Genomic DNA, 20,197 nt, shown 5'->3' with positions numbered 1-20,197 from the left:
TCTCTACTGCAAAACAAAATTCAACTCTTTGAATATTAAAGAATTATAAATTTTTTCCAGCCTGTGTGGATCAATGGACTCAGAAACTTACCGGCTTGGGGACCGTGTATGAGCTCCACATGGGCATTCTCATATCTTTCCCAAATCCACTGACATATTCCCTGTGGTAAAGAAGACAGTGGTCCTTGTCCTTCTGCATGACCCTGGGTCTCCCAAATGGCAAGTTTACATTCACTGTTGCTGTTACTAAAATTAAAATAACACAGAATAAAACTATTTGTGAAATTAGCTGATGTCTCTATGCATATAATAACTGTCACTCTCTTATGGCTTATTATATGTAAGGTACTCTAACAAATACTTTACATACTCTTTTAATTCTTACAACAACCCTATGACGTAGATGTTGTTATTCCACTTTATAGATTACAAAACTAAGGCTTATATAAGTAACTTGACCAAACAAGATGCTAAGGAAGGATCTGAAGCCTCCCGTATGTCCCAGCCTCCAGAAATATGAGGAATAAATTTCTATGGTTTATAAGCCATTCAGTCTATGGTATTTTGTCACAGCAGCCCAAATAGATAATGCATTTATTTTACTTGTATGATATTAGGACTAGACAATGTCCTAAAGCATTTATTTTTACTTGTATGCTACTATAATTTAAAAATCCATCAATGATTGATGGTTAAAAAAAACCCTGCCAGGTATAAGATGATCAAAAAAACTAACACATTTATTGAACTCTTGCTGTACGCCATGCACTATTCTAAGTGCACCATATATTAACATCTAATCTTCATAGCAACTCTATTAAGTAGGCATTTGCATCTTATAAATGAATGAAACTGAGACATAGTGAGTTTAATACAAGAATACTTAAAAGATAGCAGGTAATAATAATATTGCTACATGCCAGGCACTATTGTAAACTCTTTCCATGTATTCACTTTTTTTAGCATTTACAATTACATGAGTTGGGCACAGTCCTTATAGATAAAAAGACCAAGGCACAGAGAGGTTAAGTGATTTGCCCTAGGTTACCCAGCCAGGAAGCAGCAAAGCTAGGACTCAAATGCAGGCAGTTTAGTCTGTTTCAGAAAGGGAATAAGGGACTATAGATGAGGCACAACTATCTCAAGGAAATTTGTTATGCTCCTGGAACCACTGTTACTACCCCATGCTTGCTACTGCTGTTAGATTTGTTGTGGGTTTTTTTCCTCCTGAATATTGTCAATAAAATCTTCACGTTCAAAAGCTTCTGGGGGGTTATTTTGGGGAATTCCAAAAAGTCAGTGTTGTGTTTTGTTAGGTCTAAACTTCAAAGACTTTACATATTTTCTGTTGACTTACTTTCATTTTGGGTGAGATTTAGCATTTGATTCACTTGTTCTAGAAGAGAATCCTGCAAGATAATGAGGGAGGGAAAGGGAGAGAGTAAGTCAAAGTAGTAACACATGTTCTACACGGTGATCAAGATTATTTCTGCAGTAACCACACGAAGTGTTTTACTATCGAACAAAGAAGCCAGACTAACTTGAGTTTAAATTCCAATTCTGCCACTACTCAGAAATATAGACATCCTACAACTCCCCCTGGCCATCATTTTTTGATGTGGGAGTTTGCGAAGATATCACTGATAATGGGGCAAAGCATTCTGACCACAGCTGGAATCAGCTACTGAGTTGGGATGACAACATCCCAGGGCTTCTCAAGCTTTAATACACATATAAGTCACTTAAGGGTTTTGTTAAAATATTGCAGATTCTGATTCAGTAAACCTGGGGTAGTGCCTGAGATTCTGTGTTTCTAGCCAACTTGCAAGAGATGCAGGTCCTGGGACCACACTTTGAGTGGCAAGGGGCATTCTTCACAGAGAAGAACCTGGGGTTGCAGTCAGATAGACCAAACTTCTATGATGTTGGACAACTTACCTAACTTCTCTGAGCACTCTTTATCTCCAAAATGGGGAATAAAACATCCACGTTGTAATATATATATTTTTAATTGTTTTTCCATTGAGATTATCTGGAGTAGTGGGTAGAAAACCTACACCCTTACCCTAATCATTGCTGAGGATTTGATGTCTACTGAGAAGTCTGACTGGACTTTTTTCTCTTAAAACCTCTTTTGGTTGGTTATTCATTTATGTGGTATAATGTTATTTTGAAGATTAGAGAATGTGAAGTCTTTACCAATCCCTGACTATAAGAAAAATTTCTTACCCAAGGCAGTGGATGTATATTTAGCTCTACAGCCACATTTTGAACTTGACATCAAATGTACCTTGACATTAGTTTTAGCTTGATGGACTTCTGATAACTGAGCTCAAATTTCATTCTGAAATCCAAACCCCGCCCAGGTGCTCTGACTGTCCTAGGTGAGCTTGGTCCTTGTATTTTGTAATACAATGTAATGTGTAATAACATATTATTTATTTATTTTATCTTTAATTATTTCAGATTATTTATTTATTTATTTTGAGCTCCTGTTCTGACTCTTTGCTCTTGGGGCCCCCCCTAGTGCTGGAACCTCTCCTTGTTGAGAGTCTCCTGGGATCTGAAGCCCTGCTCCTGAACTCAGCCCAGGGCTTAACCTACTAAGACCTTCCCAGTGTGGACTATCTGTCTAGCCAGCTTCCAAGTGTTTCCTGATAGAAATTCTCTGCTGCTACCCAGAGGAATGCCCCACAGCACCTACCCTAGTGGGTGTGTCTAACACCAGTTTACAATCCCTACACACTCCTAGTTCTTTCTGCTCTAAATAACCAAGCATGACCATCTGATTCTTAAACTGTAAGAAGAATGGTTTATGAAGGAAATCAAAGAAAGCTCCAAGATTACTATTTTGAATGGTTAAGGACTGTTAGCTCACAATGGAATTAACAATTACTTTCCAAATAGTGCTTTCCAGTTTACAAAGCATATTCACATACTTAATCTTAAAATGTATGCATTATGATCTCTCATTTGCAGATAAGGTTCAGAGAAACCACATACATACATACATATACTTAGTAAGTTTCTGAGCCAGAATACAGACCTGGTGGTCAGCTACCCAGGTTATAGACTAGCTTGCCCCTTCATATTCTTATGGATGCATGAGGTTGTTACTTACGTTTTCTAGCTCAGGGCAGGAACAGTCCAGAGTGTCTGTGGGCAATGGAGCAGTAAAGCCACAATCAGAAACCTGTGACACTTCCTCTGGATGGGATGGCTCATAAAAAGGCTCCTTCAGAAGATGGTTTAAACTACCATGGGTGCCGTTGTTTGGTGCTGGTTGAATGCGTAGAAGATCTGTTTGTAAAATATTAAGTTCAAAGTAGCTTTAAATTGGAAGGCCACAACTCCTATGTGGGATATGGGAAAAAACAAATACCTTCTCTTTCATTTCCTTTAATAAATTCTGCTGTAATGTAGTCATGCACTGCATATTCCCTTCGGTTTGCTGACTTTCTTCCCCCCGAGTTTCCAGCATCTAGTCTTTCTGAAGAATAGGAATAGTCATTGCAGAGCCACAGAAACTTTCATGAGCTGTTTCTGTTCCTCCAGAGAAAAGTCTCACTGCTTACATGATTACTTTGTTCCTAAAGCTTATCACAGTTTTCTAGCATGAAAAGATAGTCTTCATAAAAACAAGTTTAAAGAAGTTAAATAATTTACAGTCTGACTTGTAGTATATCTACTTAATTGTATAAAAATTCTCTAGGGACAGATACTCTTTTAAAAAATTAAACTAGTGAATTTTGCTTACGAGCGAACTTTTTGTGATTTTTTTCTACAAAAGCAAAACATACAAACATTTTATAAACATAGCCTTTTAAGTGGCTCCTGCTGACTACCACCTAAGAGATCTCTCCAAGACTGCAGTCCTGTCTAGTTCCTTCGAATCATCCCTGCAAAAGACCAGCAGCCCTGACCACAGCCCAGCCACGGAAGCCAAGAATTTAAATTGCTAATGCTATAACACATTTATTTATTTTATCTTTCACTCTTTTGGTCACACTAACTTCTGTCTTATCTCATATATTTATATATTTCCATTTCATCATCTAATTAGTGTGTTATATGTTGCTTTCCAAGCAGGTTGGTGGATGATAAAAGTAACCAGACTAGTCTGTCTGCAAAAGTATCTCTGCACGATGAGTGGAAGATGAGTTATTTGTAATTTTAAAATGGGAAGTTAATACAAATTAAGAAATTGTGGTACTGACTTTTGAAGTTAAGCCTCTTTTTTTTGTAATAGACTTTATTTTTATAGCAGTTTTGGTATACAGATAAAGTGACAGAAAGTACCGACAGTTCACCTACCTCTTTCCCCAACACGCGCACACAGTTTCTCTTATAAATATCTTATGTTAGTACAACATATGATTTTTAAATGGATACTTTTTGGTCTCTAAGTCACATTCAATTACCACAGGCCAGGGACAAGATTAAGAGAAACAATTGTGAGTATGTTTATGTCCAAATTCCTAAAGCTAATGGTAAAATTACAGCTTACTCACTGTCTTGCCCAGGTCAATGATTTGTTAATATAAAGGTCTGAGGTAAGCATGTAGGCAGAAAAGTAGGTTAGCCTCCCCCAAACCCTAATTCTTTAAGCGTTTTTCTTAACATCAGGGAAAATAACAAATGTCTATCCAAATAGGACTTTCTTATAATCTTTTTTATGCCAGAAGCCTTTTCTCTGTAATTACAAAAAAATCCTTCTATTTTTAGGTGCGTTTATCCTTCTTTGAAAAATTAGAAGTGTTATTTTTATTTATCTAAGTTTTATTAAATTATCATGTAGTAACTAATAGAAAAGCTTGGTCTCCTAAGATCTAAAATTTTTCATTATTAGTAAAACAAAAAGAATTCACTGTTATAGCTGAATAATTCTGAATAATAAGTAATTCATCTGCATGTTTTCCACTTTTCTGTCTTCTTAATGCAGAGCATCCAGCCTCTGAGATTCAATTTATCAAATTTTACAATTTATCAATTTTACAAATTCACCAGCAGCTATCCACATTTTGCTGGTGAATTTAAACATACTTACCACACAATAGGTTATAGACTTCAATATTTTCAAATGGCTCAATTTCAGTCTTCTCTTTAAAACTGGGTCCATGTGCCAAAAAGAGAGCCTAGGTGGTAACAGTCATATTATTATCACATGTCGACAAAACTCAAAAACAAATATAGGGAGAGACACGAGTTTCTCTTGTAACAACACTCCTATTTGTATCTTAGGCCTGTGTAAGGATTTATTTTCAGACTTGAAAATGACATATTTCCACCTGTGATGTTGTACCAACCCCAATCAAATATAATTGATTCACTTCTCTTGCCTCTACCTGCTTCCACGGTGCCTCATATATCAACAGACTAGGAGAATATAAGCAACAGTGGACAACTGATATCAGCATAATTCTACAATACCTGGACTATATATTAGAAATTAATCATATAACCTCATAATTCTTTTCATATTACTTTTATATCATTGCTCAAATACGTTAACATGTGATGAAAAACGCTGATGTTTCTAAGCATTATATTTTTGTACAACTTCCTAACCCACTTATTTCTCAAATACTTCTCCTTTTTACTTTTGGGATAAAGAGACCTAAATATTTTGATATCTATTTAATTAATTATTTTAACTTAATTATTTTATTTAAATGAGATCTAATTGTTTTGGGTTGTAAACAATTAGAAGAGAAATATCAAACATAGATAAGCCATTCTTTTCTGGTAACAGAGGTTTATATATTTTTCCAAGATAGTAGGCAAAGAATTGGAGGCATACTTTTTTTTGCAGTAGTTAAGTTAATGATTATATGGTACCCTAATTAATAGGAAAGCTCTGTCTCCAGAGATTTTTCAAATATTTATAAGGAGATATAACTTACCATGGCAATGTTAAGAGGCAGTATATTCATAAAGAGCTTAACATGTGTTTTTTTAATTTAGAAAGGGGTGTGTGTGTGTGTGTGTGTGTGTGTGTGTGTGTGTGTGTGTGTGTGTGTGTGTGTTACAAATGGAACTAGAGAAGACAATCAGGTACAGGGGAATGTCAGCTGCTGATACTCATAGACCTCTGTGTACTTTCTTCCCTGGGCTTTCAGGACACCACACACTCCAGGTTTTCTTTCTGCCTCCCTGACGGCTCTCCTTTTAGATCTCTTTGCTAGTAACTCTTTTTCTCCTCAACCTTTTCAAGTAGAAGCACCCCACATTCAGTACTTGGTTCTCTTCTCTATCGACACTCAATCACCAAGAATCTTATCTGACCACATATCTTTTAAATAATTTTTATGGCTGAGACTCATTTTTTTTTGTTTTCAGGATGGATTTTCTCTTTAATTGCCTATTTTACATCTCTACTTGTACCTCTAATAAATATTTCAAACTTAACATGTCCAACTGTCCTCTCGCTCCTTCCCCCCAAAATAGTGGTAGGCACAGTCCAACATCCTTTTGATAGCTTGCCAAGGCCCTCTCACCCCCCAACACATCGGGCTCGCTCCCAACTTGGGACCTTTACACTCGCTGTGTCTTCTGCCTGGGACACTTATTCCCTAAATATTTGAAAGACTCATCCCTTCACCTTCTGCAAGCCTCTGCTCAAATGTCACTCAATGACATTTTCTACCCTGTTTAACGTGTATACTGTCCGCACGGCACCTGAAAGTACCCCTGCATTTCCCCTTACGTTGCTTTACTTTAAAAAAAAAATTTATAGCATTTATCGATTAACATACCAAATAATATATTTCTTTATTATCCCCCTCTTAGAATGAAAGCTTCATGAGGTCAGGGGTCTTTATCTGCTTGTTTACATACATATTCGAGAGTCTTGAGCATTGCCTATCTCAAAGTAGAAGCTCAATAAATATCTGTTTAAAAAAAAAAAGCAGTATATTACCTCCATGCTCTTGAACTCATTGTTAAAACCATGGTTGCCTCCTCCACAGGATGAACTTGCCTTATTCCTATGAAGAAAAAATATTATTACACACTGATCAATATATTGATATGAGACCTTATTGTAAACTGAGCTTGAATGGTTTTTATGTGGCTTCTGCTTTTATATAAGTACAATTTTCTGTCAACAACAGCATAAATATATTTATTTTCATGCTCAAATTCATAACCATAGAGGAACAAACAGAATGGTAGGAGAGAAGGAAGAATTCCAGGGTCTATAAATAGAATTCAAACGTCTTTTGACTCTTAGACATTGACAAAAGGATAATAAACACTTCAAAGTCACAGATTAAAAGAAAAGAATTTGTCCAAGCTCACCTATTCCTTCACGCATGAATGACTGCATGATTAAGAATAACATGATTAATATGTTACTTTAAGCATTTCAGTGCTTTAGGAATAAATATTTGAAACTTGGAAAATATTGGTTCCTATTTTACAGTGGAGAAGTCTAGAAAAATAATGTAAAAGCTTGAATAAAGAATACTTGAGGCAGGTTAATTGTAACACTTGATAAAGAGAAGCTAATATATTCTGTAAATTCAGTTTATTTTAAACTTTTGGGATTTTCTTCCATAGGCAATTGCTCTAGTACTTGAATAACTTTTCAAATTTAAATAATTTTTCTTTTGCCCACCTTTTTACATTTTAATCACTGAATTGAGGAGAGTTACCAATATACTTAGTTGGTTTTCAAACTTGGGGAAAAATTAGCAATAAATGAACCTAGATTTTTTTAAAGCAGCAATGTTATACTGGTTCAAATTTGGTCTCTGAAGGGAACAAAAGGTTCCTATTTCCAAAGGCTGGCCTTTAAATGTCTCACTTCCCCATCCTCCACCTCCCACCCTCGGGGCAAACACACACACACACACACATACACACATATGGTTTCTGTTTGTTTTTACATTGAAGGCACAACTGAGAACAGAACAGTAATTTAGTGTCTTAGAAAAAAATCATCATTTTAAAAATTCATAACTGACTCTCACTCCTCTCACTCAGTTTAAATAGAAAATAAATCACAACTGTGACCAGGTCACCCTCAACTCTGGAAGTATCTGAAATGGGAAAACAAGAGTCCTACTTTATAAAGGCTTTAAATTCGATTACCCTGAGTGTTCTTATCTGAGTTAATTCCATAAAACTGTTGGCATAGTATAAAACTTGTTTTAAAACATATTTTTGTTGTTATTACATAGATATTTGATTTCCCAAGATTACTGGAATTATTTGGTTAGAGATAATTAAGTTCTAAATTCTGTGTGCAAAGCCAGGGTGTTCATCAATAAAAAAAAGAAAACAGTCTTTTGAACCAAGTCTTTCATAAAATTTTCTATAATTGGCCCTACATTTATCTTCCAATTTTCAGAAGAATCTATTTTTTTTTTATATTTCCATCTCTTAACCCAGTTCATTTCAAGAAGCTATGTAAATATTGCAAAATTTCATTCAGAAACAAAAAATAAAAATAGTTTGAAAAAACTCTATTTCTATTGTTTTCCGACTGAAAACCTTAGAAATTAGCCCCTCGAACTGCTCACGTTCATGCCTTTCAACCATTAATTTGTCTCTGGAAATTACATACGGAAAAATGTAGCTGGAATTTGGAGAAGATGAGTTGATCTTATCTGGCATAAGTTAGCTCAACTTCCAAGTCTATATGAAATCTTTTGGAACAAATTCTCTATTATCTTCTCCATATCTAACTAACAGAGTTGAAGTCAAGGCTGAGTTTCTCCACCACAGCTGGGCACTGACACAGGTGGGAGATGAACAAGACTTCTCTCCTGATACTCAGTCTCTTGCCAAGTTCTATCTTTCTTTGTGATACCTTTCCCCTTTCCCGCTCCTTTCCTCTTCAACTGCCACCATTCCAAGCTAGATCCTCATTACTTCTGACCTGAACAGGTTCCCTAATCAATCATCCTGCCTTCAGAATTTCAGAATCTCCCAACATCACACACACACACGCACACGCACACGCACACGCACACACACACACCAAATCCTATTTAACACTATTTATCGCTGCTGGAAAGGAAAACATATGTTCTAATGAGTACAAATGTGGGACAGAATATGATGAAACAGGACTATCCCGGAAAATCTGAGTCAGAAGTTAACCAGAACAACTTCCTGGTGATGTGCTACATAACTAGTCTTACCATCTCCCAGCTCCGCAGCTTCCCTTGGGGCTGTCACAGTGCTGAGGAATGGGTCACTACCTTTCTAACTGGCTTCCCTGTTTCTTGCTAGACCATTCTCCTCCACATAGCAGCTAGAATGAGCTCTCTGAAATGCAAGTCTCACTGTATTCACCTCAAGCCACCTTGGACCTATCAACGGTCTCCTACTTTCTTCAAGAGCAAAGTCACACTCCTTAGTCATGACAGACAAGGTTCTTCCTTCAGAGGGTAGCTTCACTGCCTTGGTGCTCCAGCAATACAAATCTACTGACCTACCATACTAGCAATTGCTGGAATCTACTTCTATCTGGAAACCTACCTCCTCTCTACCCTTCCTTGCCCCAGAGCTGCTACTGGCTTAAAAATGGCACCTAGCTGCTCTGGGTAGATCATTTAGAGAAAGAAGTGGCTCTTGAAGACACAACCTGGCAGTGCCCAAGGCGTGGCAAGCAGATGGCACCTTCTGGCAAAGAAAAGGGGTCCCCTTCCTCCTGCAGGCACAATCCTGTCAGAACAAAGATTCAATTTCTACTCCCACTCACCTTCTGGGCTGGGTGCCTCTGAACAGTGTGCAGATTGCATGCAGCAGGCCTGCTGGATGGCACAGGCTACTAGCCTACGCACCCTGAATTCTCAAAACCCAGGTCACGTGACTTCATACCTGGGTGTGTAATCATTCTCTTTGCTTATTTGAACCTGGTCCTTGGTTCTAGAGGAGCAGTTATCTGATTATAATTATCTTCCTCCTTACCTGGGTGGAGATCTTTAGGGCAGGGACTGTGTCTGTTATCTCTAGTCCTTAGACAGTTGCCTGGGATGTATTTATCAGTGGCTATTCCAACATAAAAATCTATTATTCATGATCTCTGAAAAAGTAGTTTAACAATACTTCAGCTATAGTTTCAAATAATTCAGTTTTCCCGAATTAGTAAAAATCTAATACATTTTAGGCAAAATAAGGATGAGGATGATGAAAATAGATGACACGAACCATTGAAATGTGCTATAATTGGGAAAAGGGGATCTAATCTACTTACCAAATAATGCACATTATTACTAAAGATGACATATTTTAACCTACTTGTAAACTTGAAAACAAGACCTCGATTGCAATAGGAGGACAAGTAGAGCATGACCTGAAGTGACAGACTCATTTTGAGATTATGTTGTCCTAATGTAACAGTCTGGCAGTTGCTAAATTTTTGTTTCCATTTTAAATTGATCAATTTTAAGACATTATACTTAAAGTTAAGTATGTCATATTTTAAGATGACATACTTTAATTTAGAAAATAGGCAGCCTGAGACTCATGTTTTAAGAGCTGGAGGTAGAGCGAACCTAGGACTTACTCAGGTTAGACTCCTCAGTTGCTCATGTTAAGGCTGCATTCAAAATTTCCTTTGTTAAAACACAAAGGTCAAGGGTTTGGATCTCCATACCTGCTATCCTCAAAAAAACAAACAAAAAGCTCAGAATTTCCTTTGATGCAAATTAGCTTACCTCGTGAGTTAGCAGCAAGCGATAATAAAACTAGGCTAATTTTGTGTTACAGATGAGGAAAATGAAGATCTGGGGTATAAATTTTTCCAGGTTTCCACAACCAGCTAGGTGGCAACCAGATCCTGATCTCTCAGGCCACTGCTCTTTCTACATTTCACAGCTAGTTGTTTAAAAGGATCCGAAGCCCATCATTTGAGACTGGGTATTAATGCGTGATACCCAGAGGTATTATTCTGTGGCTGGATTCTCATTCTGTAGCCCTTTCTCTTTCTGTACCAGTGGCCTCCGAACTTTTATGATCTCACACTCCTTAACCGTAAATATTTGGAGAGCATACCCCCATTTGGACATACATTTATTTATACATTACATACCTACATTACTAACAATCTCATGCATTTAATATTAGTAAAGTTTCATTTTGTTCATATATTTGAAGGAAATACTTTTAGGGAATGTTGACCTGAGCCCCCCAGTACAGCCACTTACACAAAGGCTTGAAAAACTCCCATCCCAAAAAGAGAGGCCAGTGCCATCTAGTGAGCGAGTGTGAAACTGCATGCTCTGGCCAAGCCATGGGCTTCCAGGTTATTTTCCAGAATAGGCTCTGCCAGATCCCCAGTTCCTCGTCCTGCACACACAAATATTGGAGCCCAACTCCCTTATATTCTTCTGTCTCCTCTTTCTTTGTCAAACATCTCAGCCACTGTACTCCCATTGTCACTGATCAACATGAATTACAATTATAAATAGAAATAAGAAATAAATGTTATAACTAATTGGTTAGCTTGGCCTTATAGCCATCGACATGCTCTTTTATAAAAGCATGAAGATGATGAAGATCTTAAAGAGCTGTCTAATCAATCATTCAGTACAAGCCTGGAAGACAACTGACACCATCTTTATCCTGTCCGCTGCCTCATAGGACAGCACCGTCAGGGTAGGAATGTGCTGTTACTGAGAGTCTCTGGAACATTCTTCCTCATTCTCATCCATTGTGAGGGTTAGAATGCTACGATCAGCAATCTAATAACTATAACTTCAAATACAGATAGCACGAGAAAGGTGGAGAAAATGTCAGTGCTCAGGAACATTTATGTGATTATAATAGCAGGGTAAGGATAAGTAAATTCATAATGAAAGATGGCTGTTAAAAGAGATAAGTAAATAGACATAAGTACATAAATGAGATAAGTAAGTAGACACACGAACCTCACAGCCAGCCACTGTCGATCCATCATGAGATGAACTTTGTCAATTCTGACATTTTTGGCATAGTGCAGTCGTTTTGGCAAATCAGGAGACAAATAGGGTGTAAAATGCTGATCGGATTTTTGGCACTGAAAACCAAATAAATATTTCTTCACGAAATATAAAATATGCAAACTAAATAAAAATCTTGCTTTCTAACACAATTTATTAAGCACTTTCAAAAGTAAGGGAATTTAAGCTCAGCTAATGAAATAGGAATATTAAACTTATTATCGATGTCATTAAATTCCCTAATTACATGATTTTTATTTATCAAATTCCCTAATTACATGATTTTTATTTTTGCAACAATAATTAAGTTGTAATTAAAAATCTGATTTCAATTATGATTTCGTGTTTGATGTTTTAAGTTTTTATTCCTGGGTATATGTCTTAAGCCACCACAAACCTCTCCTCTTTGTTCAGAGTGGCAATTATAACTTTTAAGTCTAAATTATATATGAAAAGTATATAACATGTTAGTAGATATGGGTAAAAAAAATTTTTTAATCAGTTTAATTGCATCAAAAATCCCTTCCAAATCTTCCCAATTTACCTTTTAAATAACCTACATTTGCTTAGTTTTCAAATCAAGTCAACAGCTTTTGAAACCTAGTACAGTCTCCCTATTTGTGAAAAATTCATGGGTTACTCACAAACTGGAGTAAAATTTTGTTTTCTTAAATCATTACTTCAGTAACTATACAGCATATTTTAAAACTATAAAAACATAAATCACACTGGTATCTATGCATGTGAAAAAAATGAGGAAATGAGAAACAGAACTTCAAAGGAACTTTCTCTCCTTCGTGACCTCTTGAGAAGCAAGAGAAAAAAAGAATAAATGTACAGGTAAGAATGTGAAGAAATAGATTCCCAGGTGGGCTTCCAGTCAAGATGGCAGAATAGATGGTCCCCAGCGTCACTCTCTCCCACAAATCAACCAACTTACAACAATAAAAAATCAACAACAGCCAAGCTGGGGCCACTAAAGCTCAGGGGAAGAGGAGGAGAGACCCACAGACTGCATGAAAGTGGGAGAAGCCATGACGAGAGAAAGAAAAAGCCACTCCAACCATTTTGAATCCCAGCTGCTTCCAGGCTGGCCCTGGCAAGCACACAGAACAGGAACTGGCAAAAGCTGCCGCTGTGGCCTTCCGATGAAGATGCTTGGAGGCAGCAGGGGAGAAGACAGCCTTGGTGGCTGCCAGGCCAGCAAGACCACTAATAGGGTTCCTGTGGACCCACGTAAGAGCAAGGACCCACAGCTATAAAAAAGGTGTCACTCAGAGGCCAGTGAGTCATTGCAAGGGACTGGAGCACAGCCCATCCCATGGGAAGTGTTTGTAGCACAGGCAGTGGGGGAGATGGGCCCATCAAGGGAACACTGGGGCACAGCAAGGACAGCTGATCTGCCCCCCAATCAGCACAGGACCACTCAGAAGAAACGGGTCAGGTATATGGAATTGCATGGGGCATAGTTTGATGTAAAGACTCAGGCCCAGACCACAGTTTCTACACAACCCAGGTGCATCAGATCTCCCCAGATCCCACAGTACCTATAAAGTCAACCATTAAAACCTGAGCTTCACAAAAAGCCTTCCCCAGAGAATCAGCAGCAAAGCATCAGTTTAGCTCAACCACAGAGCTCAAATGCTGTTCTCCACAGGAAGTCCCCCCATTTTAGAAGTAAGCAAACAACAAATTAGTTCCAGTGCAGTTTACGTAGTGGAAACAACAAATAACCCAACACAGAACTGAAAGAAAAATCAACGTACCCACAACCAAAGACAAAGTTTGATATTAACTAGTAAAGGTCTCAGTTCACCAAAGAACGTCTATAAAACCTAGAAGGACTGGAAGACCCCTGGGTCCCCAAGCCAGGGAGTGGGGGAGGGGTAGCGGTCTCAGCCACACCCCCTAACACCCACAAACAGCCCAGAAACAACCACCACACCACCACAGGAAACACCCCGGGGTCCTGAGCCAGGGCAGTAGGCACTCCCCCCCCCAACATCTGCAACCAGCCAAGCAACAACCACTGAACCACTGCTGGAAGCCCCCTGGTCTTCCGGGCCTGGGCAGTGGGGGGCTGAGGTCTTCAGCCACACCCCCCTGACATCTGCATTCAGCCCAGCAACAACGAAGTCATCACTGGAAGCCCTCTGGTCTCCCCTGCAGGAATGAGAGGGTGCTATGGGCTTCAACCATGCCCCCGTACCTTCCTCCTTCTCCCACCCTATTTGCTTCCCCCTCCCCCTCCCGCCCAACTGCTCCACAACAACAACTTAGAATGTAAACACAGATGGAGCCGGACCGACCCCTCCTCCCGCAACCAGGCAGGCCACCACTGCCACAGGGCCCATCACTCTTTCAGGAGAGAAGAAATCTAGGGTTATCAGAGGTGGGAGGGGGAGGGAGGGGGGATGGGCAGAGATTAGATAAGGGGCATAAAGAATAAGTATGATTTGTAATAATATATATACTAATATTGATTTGATCAACATACGTTAACATTGAACCCCAAAATTATGTATAATCAATTATGATTTAATAAATAAATTAAAAAGAATATGAGGAAATAATTTTTTTCTCTTTCCTCGTTTTCTCATTTGTTTAAACCACAATATCTTATATAATATTACCAAGTCTGTGTCACTATTATCTCATGCTCAGTTTATATAAGAAAAATAAAAGAAACTGAAACACACAATTTACCCAAAAAACCCATTTTTTTTTAAATACAGAAAAGGGTTTGGATTCCCATACCAACCAGCTGCCCCCAAAATAAATAAACAAATAAATAAATAAATACAGAAAGTGGAGAAGCAAGGAGAGTTTACAGAATGAAAGAGGAAAGAGTAAGTATTTATTGCACAGATATTTCTGCACGTTTTTTTCTTGCCAATTTTGTTATCTTTTGTTAATCTTTTCTACTATTTTTCTATTTTTTTAACATTATCATTACTTCCTTCTTAAGCCAATATTTTCATAACTTCCAGGTAGGCACATGATGGTAGCTGCTGAATTTGCAGCTTCCCTCAAGAATCAAGGGATTAGAACGTGGCCCTGAAGACAACAGATCATTTGATTAGTCATGCTCTTTTAGCTGGTATGTACCAGAGTGAATCCAGAGAAAACTGGGGGTACACTGCTAACCTCTGAAGAATTATGGGGTTATTCTTTGCATGTGAGAATTTGGGATGAAGACACCAGAGTTGAGACAAAATTTTAGTTATTTTATCTAAGAACAAAGTTGGTGCTGATGTTTCTCATGTAGGCAGAATGCCGTGGAGCTTAAAGAGTTACCCGTTCATATTTGGTTATGTTTGTCCAATACAAGCTCAGTATAGGCTCACAGAGCAGCAGTATGGGGAATATCGTACTACCATGTGAAATATTTGACTGAGAACAGTGGGTTGCTTTATGAAATGGTGGTCCACTCCTTTGGGCTCTGTAGCCCTAGGGCCAGTCCATATCTGTGATACCGTGTAATGGATTTCCAAAACCTGAGGTATTCAATCCACGTGCACCACTAGGATTATTAGACGTTTGCCCTTCTTCGCCAGTATGGATCATGAGGTGATGGAACAAAAAGAAAACAATACGTGGACTTAAAGTCTACGTGTTGAAAATTCTTAGCTACCATCCTCTCCACATGAACACACTGCATGTATACACTTCACCAGCAGAGGGCGAGACTGTCCATCATGTTTACTCAACGCTGGGCTACTAGGAGTTAAGAGAAAAAGAGTGATTAACACTCAAGGATTTCTGCTGTCATGGTCATTCCTACTTCAAACTTGCAGTGGGTCTCACATTACAGTAACCATTCTTTACCCAGTGCTTCTTTATCTTCAGTCATTCATACGCCATCCTCACAGTTTTCACCATAACTAGATACCACCTATACTTAAATTTAGTCTTATTCCAGGCTATAATAAACCCATAAATTCCATATCATAGATATGTATTTTAAATATATAACTATTAAAATGTATTTTAATATATAACTATTTTAATGTTATATGAATGTGAGTGTATTTTAAATATATTACTATTAAAACTACCACACAAGAACATTTCAGGTCTCTCCAGCAGTAGAAAACCCCACTTTGAAAAATATTGCTTTAAGCTATCTGGAATTTTTCCTACTCATTTACTTACAACTGGGACATGGGAACCAATCAAAAGCAGTTGCAACTATACTTAGTAGGTAAAGAGATTATTTTTCTGATCTGTACAAAATAATCTATAAGAGTCTGTGATTTACTATTTTCTGATATCAAGACACACAAAAAATTAGAAAAACAATGCTATCTAAAACCAGGAGTTAATTATCCCAACTAATTTCCTGCGGTCAACTCCAAAATAAAAACTAAGACAAAAGCAGCTAATATGCATATGAACTAATGTTGATGAAGGGTTTTAAAAATAAATTACAAGTGGCTTAGGGTCAGAAATATAGAATACACATTTCTCAAAACCTGGATTAAGGTTGTAACATTAACTTAAATATAGGTATTAAGCAAACTATATACTTACACTGAGGTTCCTGACAATTTCTTCAGAATTAACTGTTTCAAAAGAGAAAAAATAAATAAATCATTACAACTGATACACAACAACTGCAAAACCTGTGAACAACTCAGGTGAGTTTGACACATGCATTTATTAATAACCATGATCTAGTAAAATTAAATAAAAAGTTATTTCAAGCAAAGAATATTTTAGCATTTGAGAATGGAGTAGAATATATTTTAACCTAACAATATTAGATATTACCATAAACTTTACAGACTGACTATACTTAAACATAGTAATTTCTCATTTGCCTCCGTGTGGTTTCCGAAGGAGTCAGAAGAGGGCCTGATAATCCCTACATCTACTCAGAATCAGGAGGCTGCTATTCACTTTCAGTTTTACCTTTTTATTCATATGAGTGTCTTCATACTTACAACTAAAAAAGTCATGAGGTATATTACGAGTCCTGATGCGGGGCGCAGGCCCTTCATACATGTAGAAATTTATTATGGGAAAATAATCAGTCATATATTCCACCTTGTCACAATACGTCTGGTCCATTCCTGAGTCAAAAAAAAAAGAAAGAAAGAAAGAAAAGAAATCACTGAATGTGTATAAATGGTAATAATTGGTTGTATTTGGTCATGTCAAATAGGAGACATTTTATGTTACAGATCTCAAACCAAGTTTCACTGAGAACTTACACAATTTTCCCTATTTATTACTTTATTCTAAGTGGCAGAACTTGGCAATTGTGGCAGTGGAGGAAAAGGGCAGTGTTTATGAGGGAAGAATTATAAACAGATCAATGCAGACAAAACACTGTAATTTTGAAAAAATCCTCTGGGGAGGCTAATTAAGTCTTTATACTATCTAATTTGTATGTAAGACAACATGATACATTTTTAAGTGAAAAAAAACAACATGCATTATTATGAAAAATATATTAAGAGAATAATAAGGATTAGAAAATATTTACTTTTAAAAGTATATTATTTAAATTTATATAAGCATCACATGCTGTAAAAAGATTTGGTAGTTAAAACTTTTTTAACTGAAGATTCTTAAGACTACATGTAAATTTTTATTTTCACCAACTCCTTTTAACAATATGTGCATGAAAAAGTTTCCTTTTAATTTTAAAACAGTAGGACAAAGTGTTAGGGAACTATTTTAAAAACTTTTTAAATACATTACTGTTTTTCACTAGCTTGGTATTATGAAATACAAACAAAAGTTCTGCAGACACACTCCTTTTTCCTCCTCCTACTCTATGTCTGGTTTCTTCACAGGCACTGGAGTTCAGCTTTGAATGTCCTTGAGAAGACAGTTTGGCCACCCTGGCTAGAATAGGTCCCTGTCTGCGTCATGTACTTCGGGACAGTCTGTATCTAGTAGCGTAACCAGCATTAAGTAGGCACTTAAACTGTAGCCAGTCTACATGAATACATTCCCAGCTGAAAAGAAGACCTGACAAACCTTTTTCAGATTGAATAACAACCCAACCACATCCCTGTTAAATACTATTAACTCCATTTTTACAGAAAATAAAGTATGTGGAAAGATTTTCAGAGATATTAGAATAATTAAACTAGATATTATAATTTAGTCCTCTTGTCACCACAGTCTATCACAAAACTCATTCTTTGCTTCTTCAAGAGTTTCTAGGTCTGGACAGGATGCCCACTCTCACCACTCCTATTCAACATAGTGTTGGAAGTACTAGCCAGAGCAATAAGAGAAGAGAAGGAAATAAAGTGCATCCAGATTGGAAAAGATGAAGTCAAACTGTCCCTGTTTGCAGATGACATGATCCTATATATCGAACAGCTTAAAACCTCTACAAAAAAACTCTTGGAATTGATAAATGATTTCAGCACAGTAGCAGGATACAAAATCAACACACAAAAATCAGTAGCATTTCTTTTCTCCAATAGTGAACATGCAGAACGAGAAATCAAGAAAGCCTGCCCATTTACAATAGCCACCAAAAAAATAAAATACTTAGGAATTGAGTTAACCAAGGAGGTGAAAAATCTCTATAATGAGAACTACAAACCACTGCTGAGAGAAATTAGAGAGGATACAAGAAGATGGAAAGATATCCCATGCTCTTGGATTGGAAGAATCAACATAGTGAAAATGTCCATACTACCCAAAGTGATATACAAATTCAATGCAATCCCCATCAAAATTCCAAAGACATTTTTCTCAGAAATGGAAAGAACTATCCAGTCATTTATATGGAACAATAAAAGACCATGCATAGCCAAGCAATGCTGAGCAAAAAAAATAAAGCTGGAGGCATAACACTACCTGACTTTAAGCTATACTACAAAGCTTTAATAACCAAAACAGTATGGTACTGGCATAAAAACAGACACACTGATCAATGGAATAGAATAGAGAATCCAGAAATCAACCCACACACTTACTGCCATCTGATCTTTGACAAAGGCACCAAGCCTATTCACTGGGGAAGGGACTGCCTCTTCAGCAAATGGTGCTGGGAGAACTGGATATCAATATGCAGGAGAATGAAACTAGACCCATACCTTTCACCATACACTAAAGTCAACTCAAAATGGATTAAATAATTAAATATACACCCTGAAATAATAAAACTTCTTAAAGAAAACATAGGAGAAACACTTCAGGAAATAGGACTGGGCACAGACTTCATGAATACAACCCCAAAAGCATGGGCAACCAAAGGAAAAATAAACAAATGGGATTATTTCAAACTAAAAAGCTTCTGTACAGCAAAAGAAACAATTAACAGAGTTAAAAGACAACCAACAGAGTGGGAGAAAATATTTGCAAAATATACATCTGACAAAGGATTAATATCCAGAATATATAAGGAACTCAAACAACTTTACAAGAAAAAAACAAGCAACCCAATTAAAAAATGGGCAAAAGAGCTAAGTAGGCATTCCTCTAAGGAAGATATACAAATGGCCAACAGGCATATGAAAAAATGCTCACCATCACTCAGCATCCGGGAAATGCAAATCAAAACCACATTGAGATACCATCTAACCCCAGTTAGGATGGCTAAAATCCAAAAGACTCAGAACGATAAATGCTGGCGAGGTTGCGGAGAAAAAGGAACTCTCATACATTGTCGGTGGGACTGCAAAATGGTGCAGCCTCTATGGAAAATGGTATGGAGGTTCCTCAAACAATTGCAGATAGATCTACCATATGACCCAGCTATCACACTGCTGGGAATATACCCAGAGGAATGGAAATCATCAAGTCGAAGGTATACCTGTTCCCCAATGTTCATTGCAGCACTCTTTACAATAGCCAAGAGTTGGAACCAGCCCAAATGTCCATCATCGGATGAGTGGATACAGAAAATGTGGTACATCTACACAATGGAATACTACTCAGCTATAAAAATGAATGAAATACTACCATTTGCAACAACATGGATGGACCTTGAGAGAATTATATTAAGTGAAATGAGTCAGGCACAGAAAGAGAAATACCACATGTTCTCACTTATTGGTTGGAGCTAAAAATTAATATATAAATTCACACACACGCACACAAAAACAAAAACCGGGGTGGGGGTAAAGATATAACAACCACAATTACTTGAAGTTGATACGACAAGCAAACAAAAAGGACATTGTTGAGGGGGAGGGAGTAGAGGGAGGAGGGAGGGAGGTTTTGGTAAGGGGCAACAATAATCAACCACAATGTATATCAACAAAATAAAATTTTTTAAAAAATAAATTTAA

General features: G+C 37.3%; 1 protein-coding gene across 2 annotated transcripts in view; it reads right to left on the bottom strand.

Annotated features, from left to right (window-relative positions):
• ENPP3 (ectonucleotide pyrophosphatase/phosphodiesterase 3) overlaps nt 1-20,197 on the bottom strand; it is a 79,219-nt gene that overhangs the window by 20,657 nt on the left and 38,365 nt on the right. For both annotated transcript variants that reach the window (XM_063096683.1, XM_063096684.1), the window contains 8 exons: nt 16,880-17,008; nt 16,467-16,498; nt 11,883-12,010; nt 6,920-6,986; nt 5,048-5,135; nt 3,122-3,300; nt 1,358-1,409; nt 92-246 (listed from right to left, as the gene is read on the bottom strand). In XM_063096683.1, the coding sequence (XP_062952753.1) occupies nt 92-246; nt 1,358-1,409; nt 3,122-3,300; nt 5,048-5,135; nt 6,920-6,986; nt 11,883-12,010; nt 16,467-16,498; nt 16,880-17,008 (830 nt within the window). The remainder of the gene's footprint in view (nt 1-91; nt 247-1,357; nt 1,410-3,121; nt 3,301-5,047; nt 5,136-6,919; nt 6,987-11,882; nt 12,011-16,466; nt 16,499-16,879; nt 17,009-20,197) is intronic.

The sequence above is a fragment of the Cynocephalus volans genome, chromosome 5 (genome assembly GCF_027409185.1).
Source record: "Cynocephalus volans isolate mCynVol1 chromosome 5, mCynVol1.pri, whole genome shotgun sequence".
NCBI lineage: Eukaryota > Metazoa > Chordata > Mammalia > Dermoptera > Cynocephalidae > Cynocephalus > Cynocephalus volans.
Note: the sequence above shows the minus strand (reverse complement) of the source record. Positions and strands in the feature narration are given on the sequence as shown.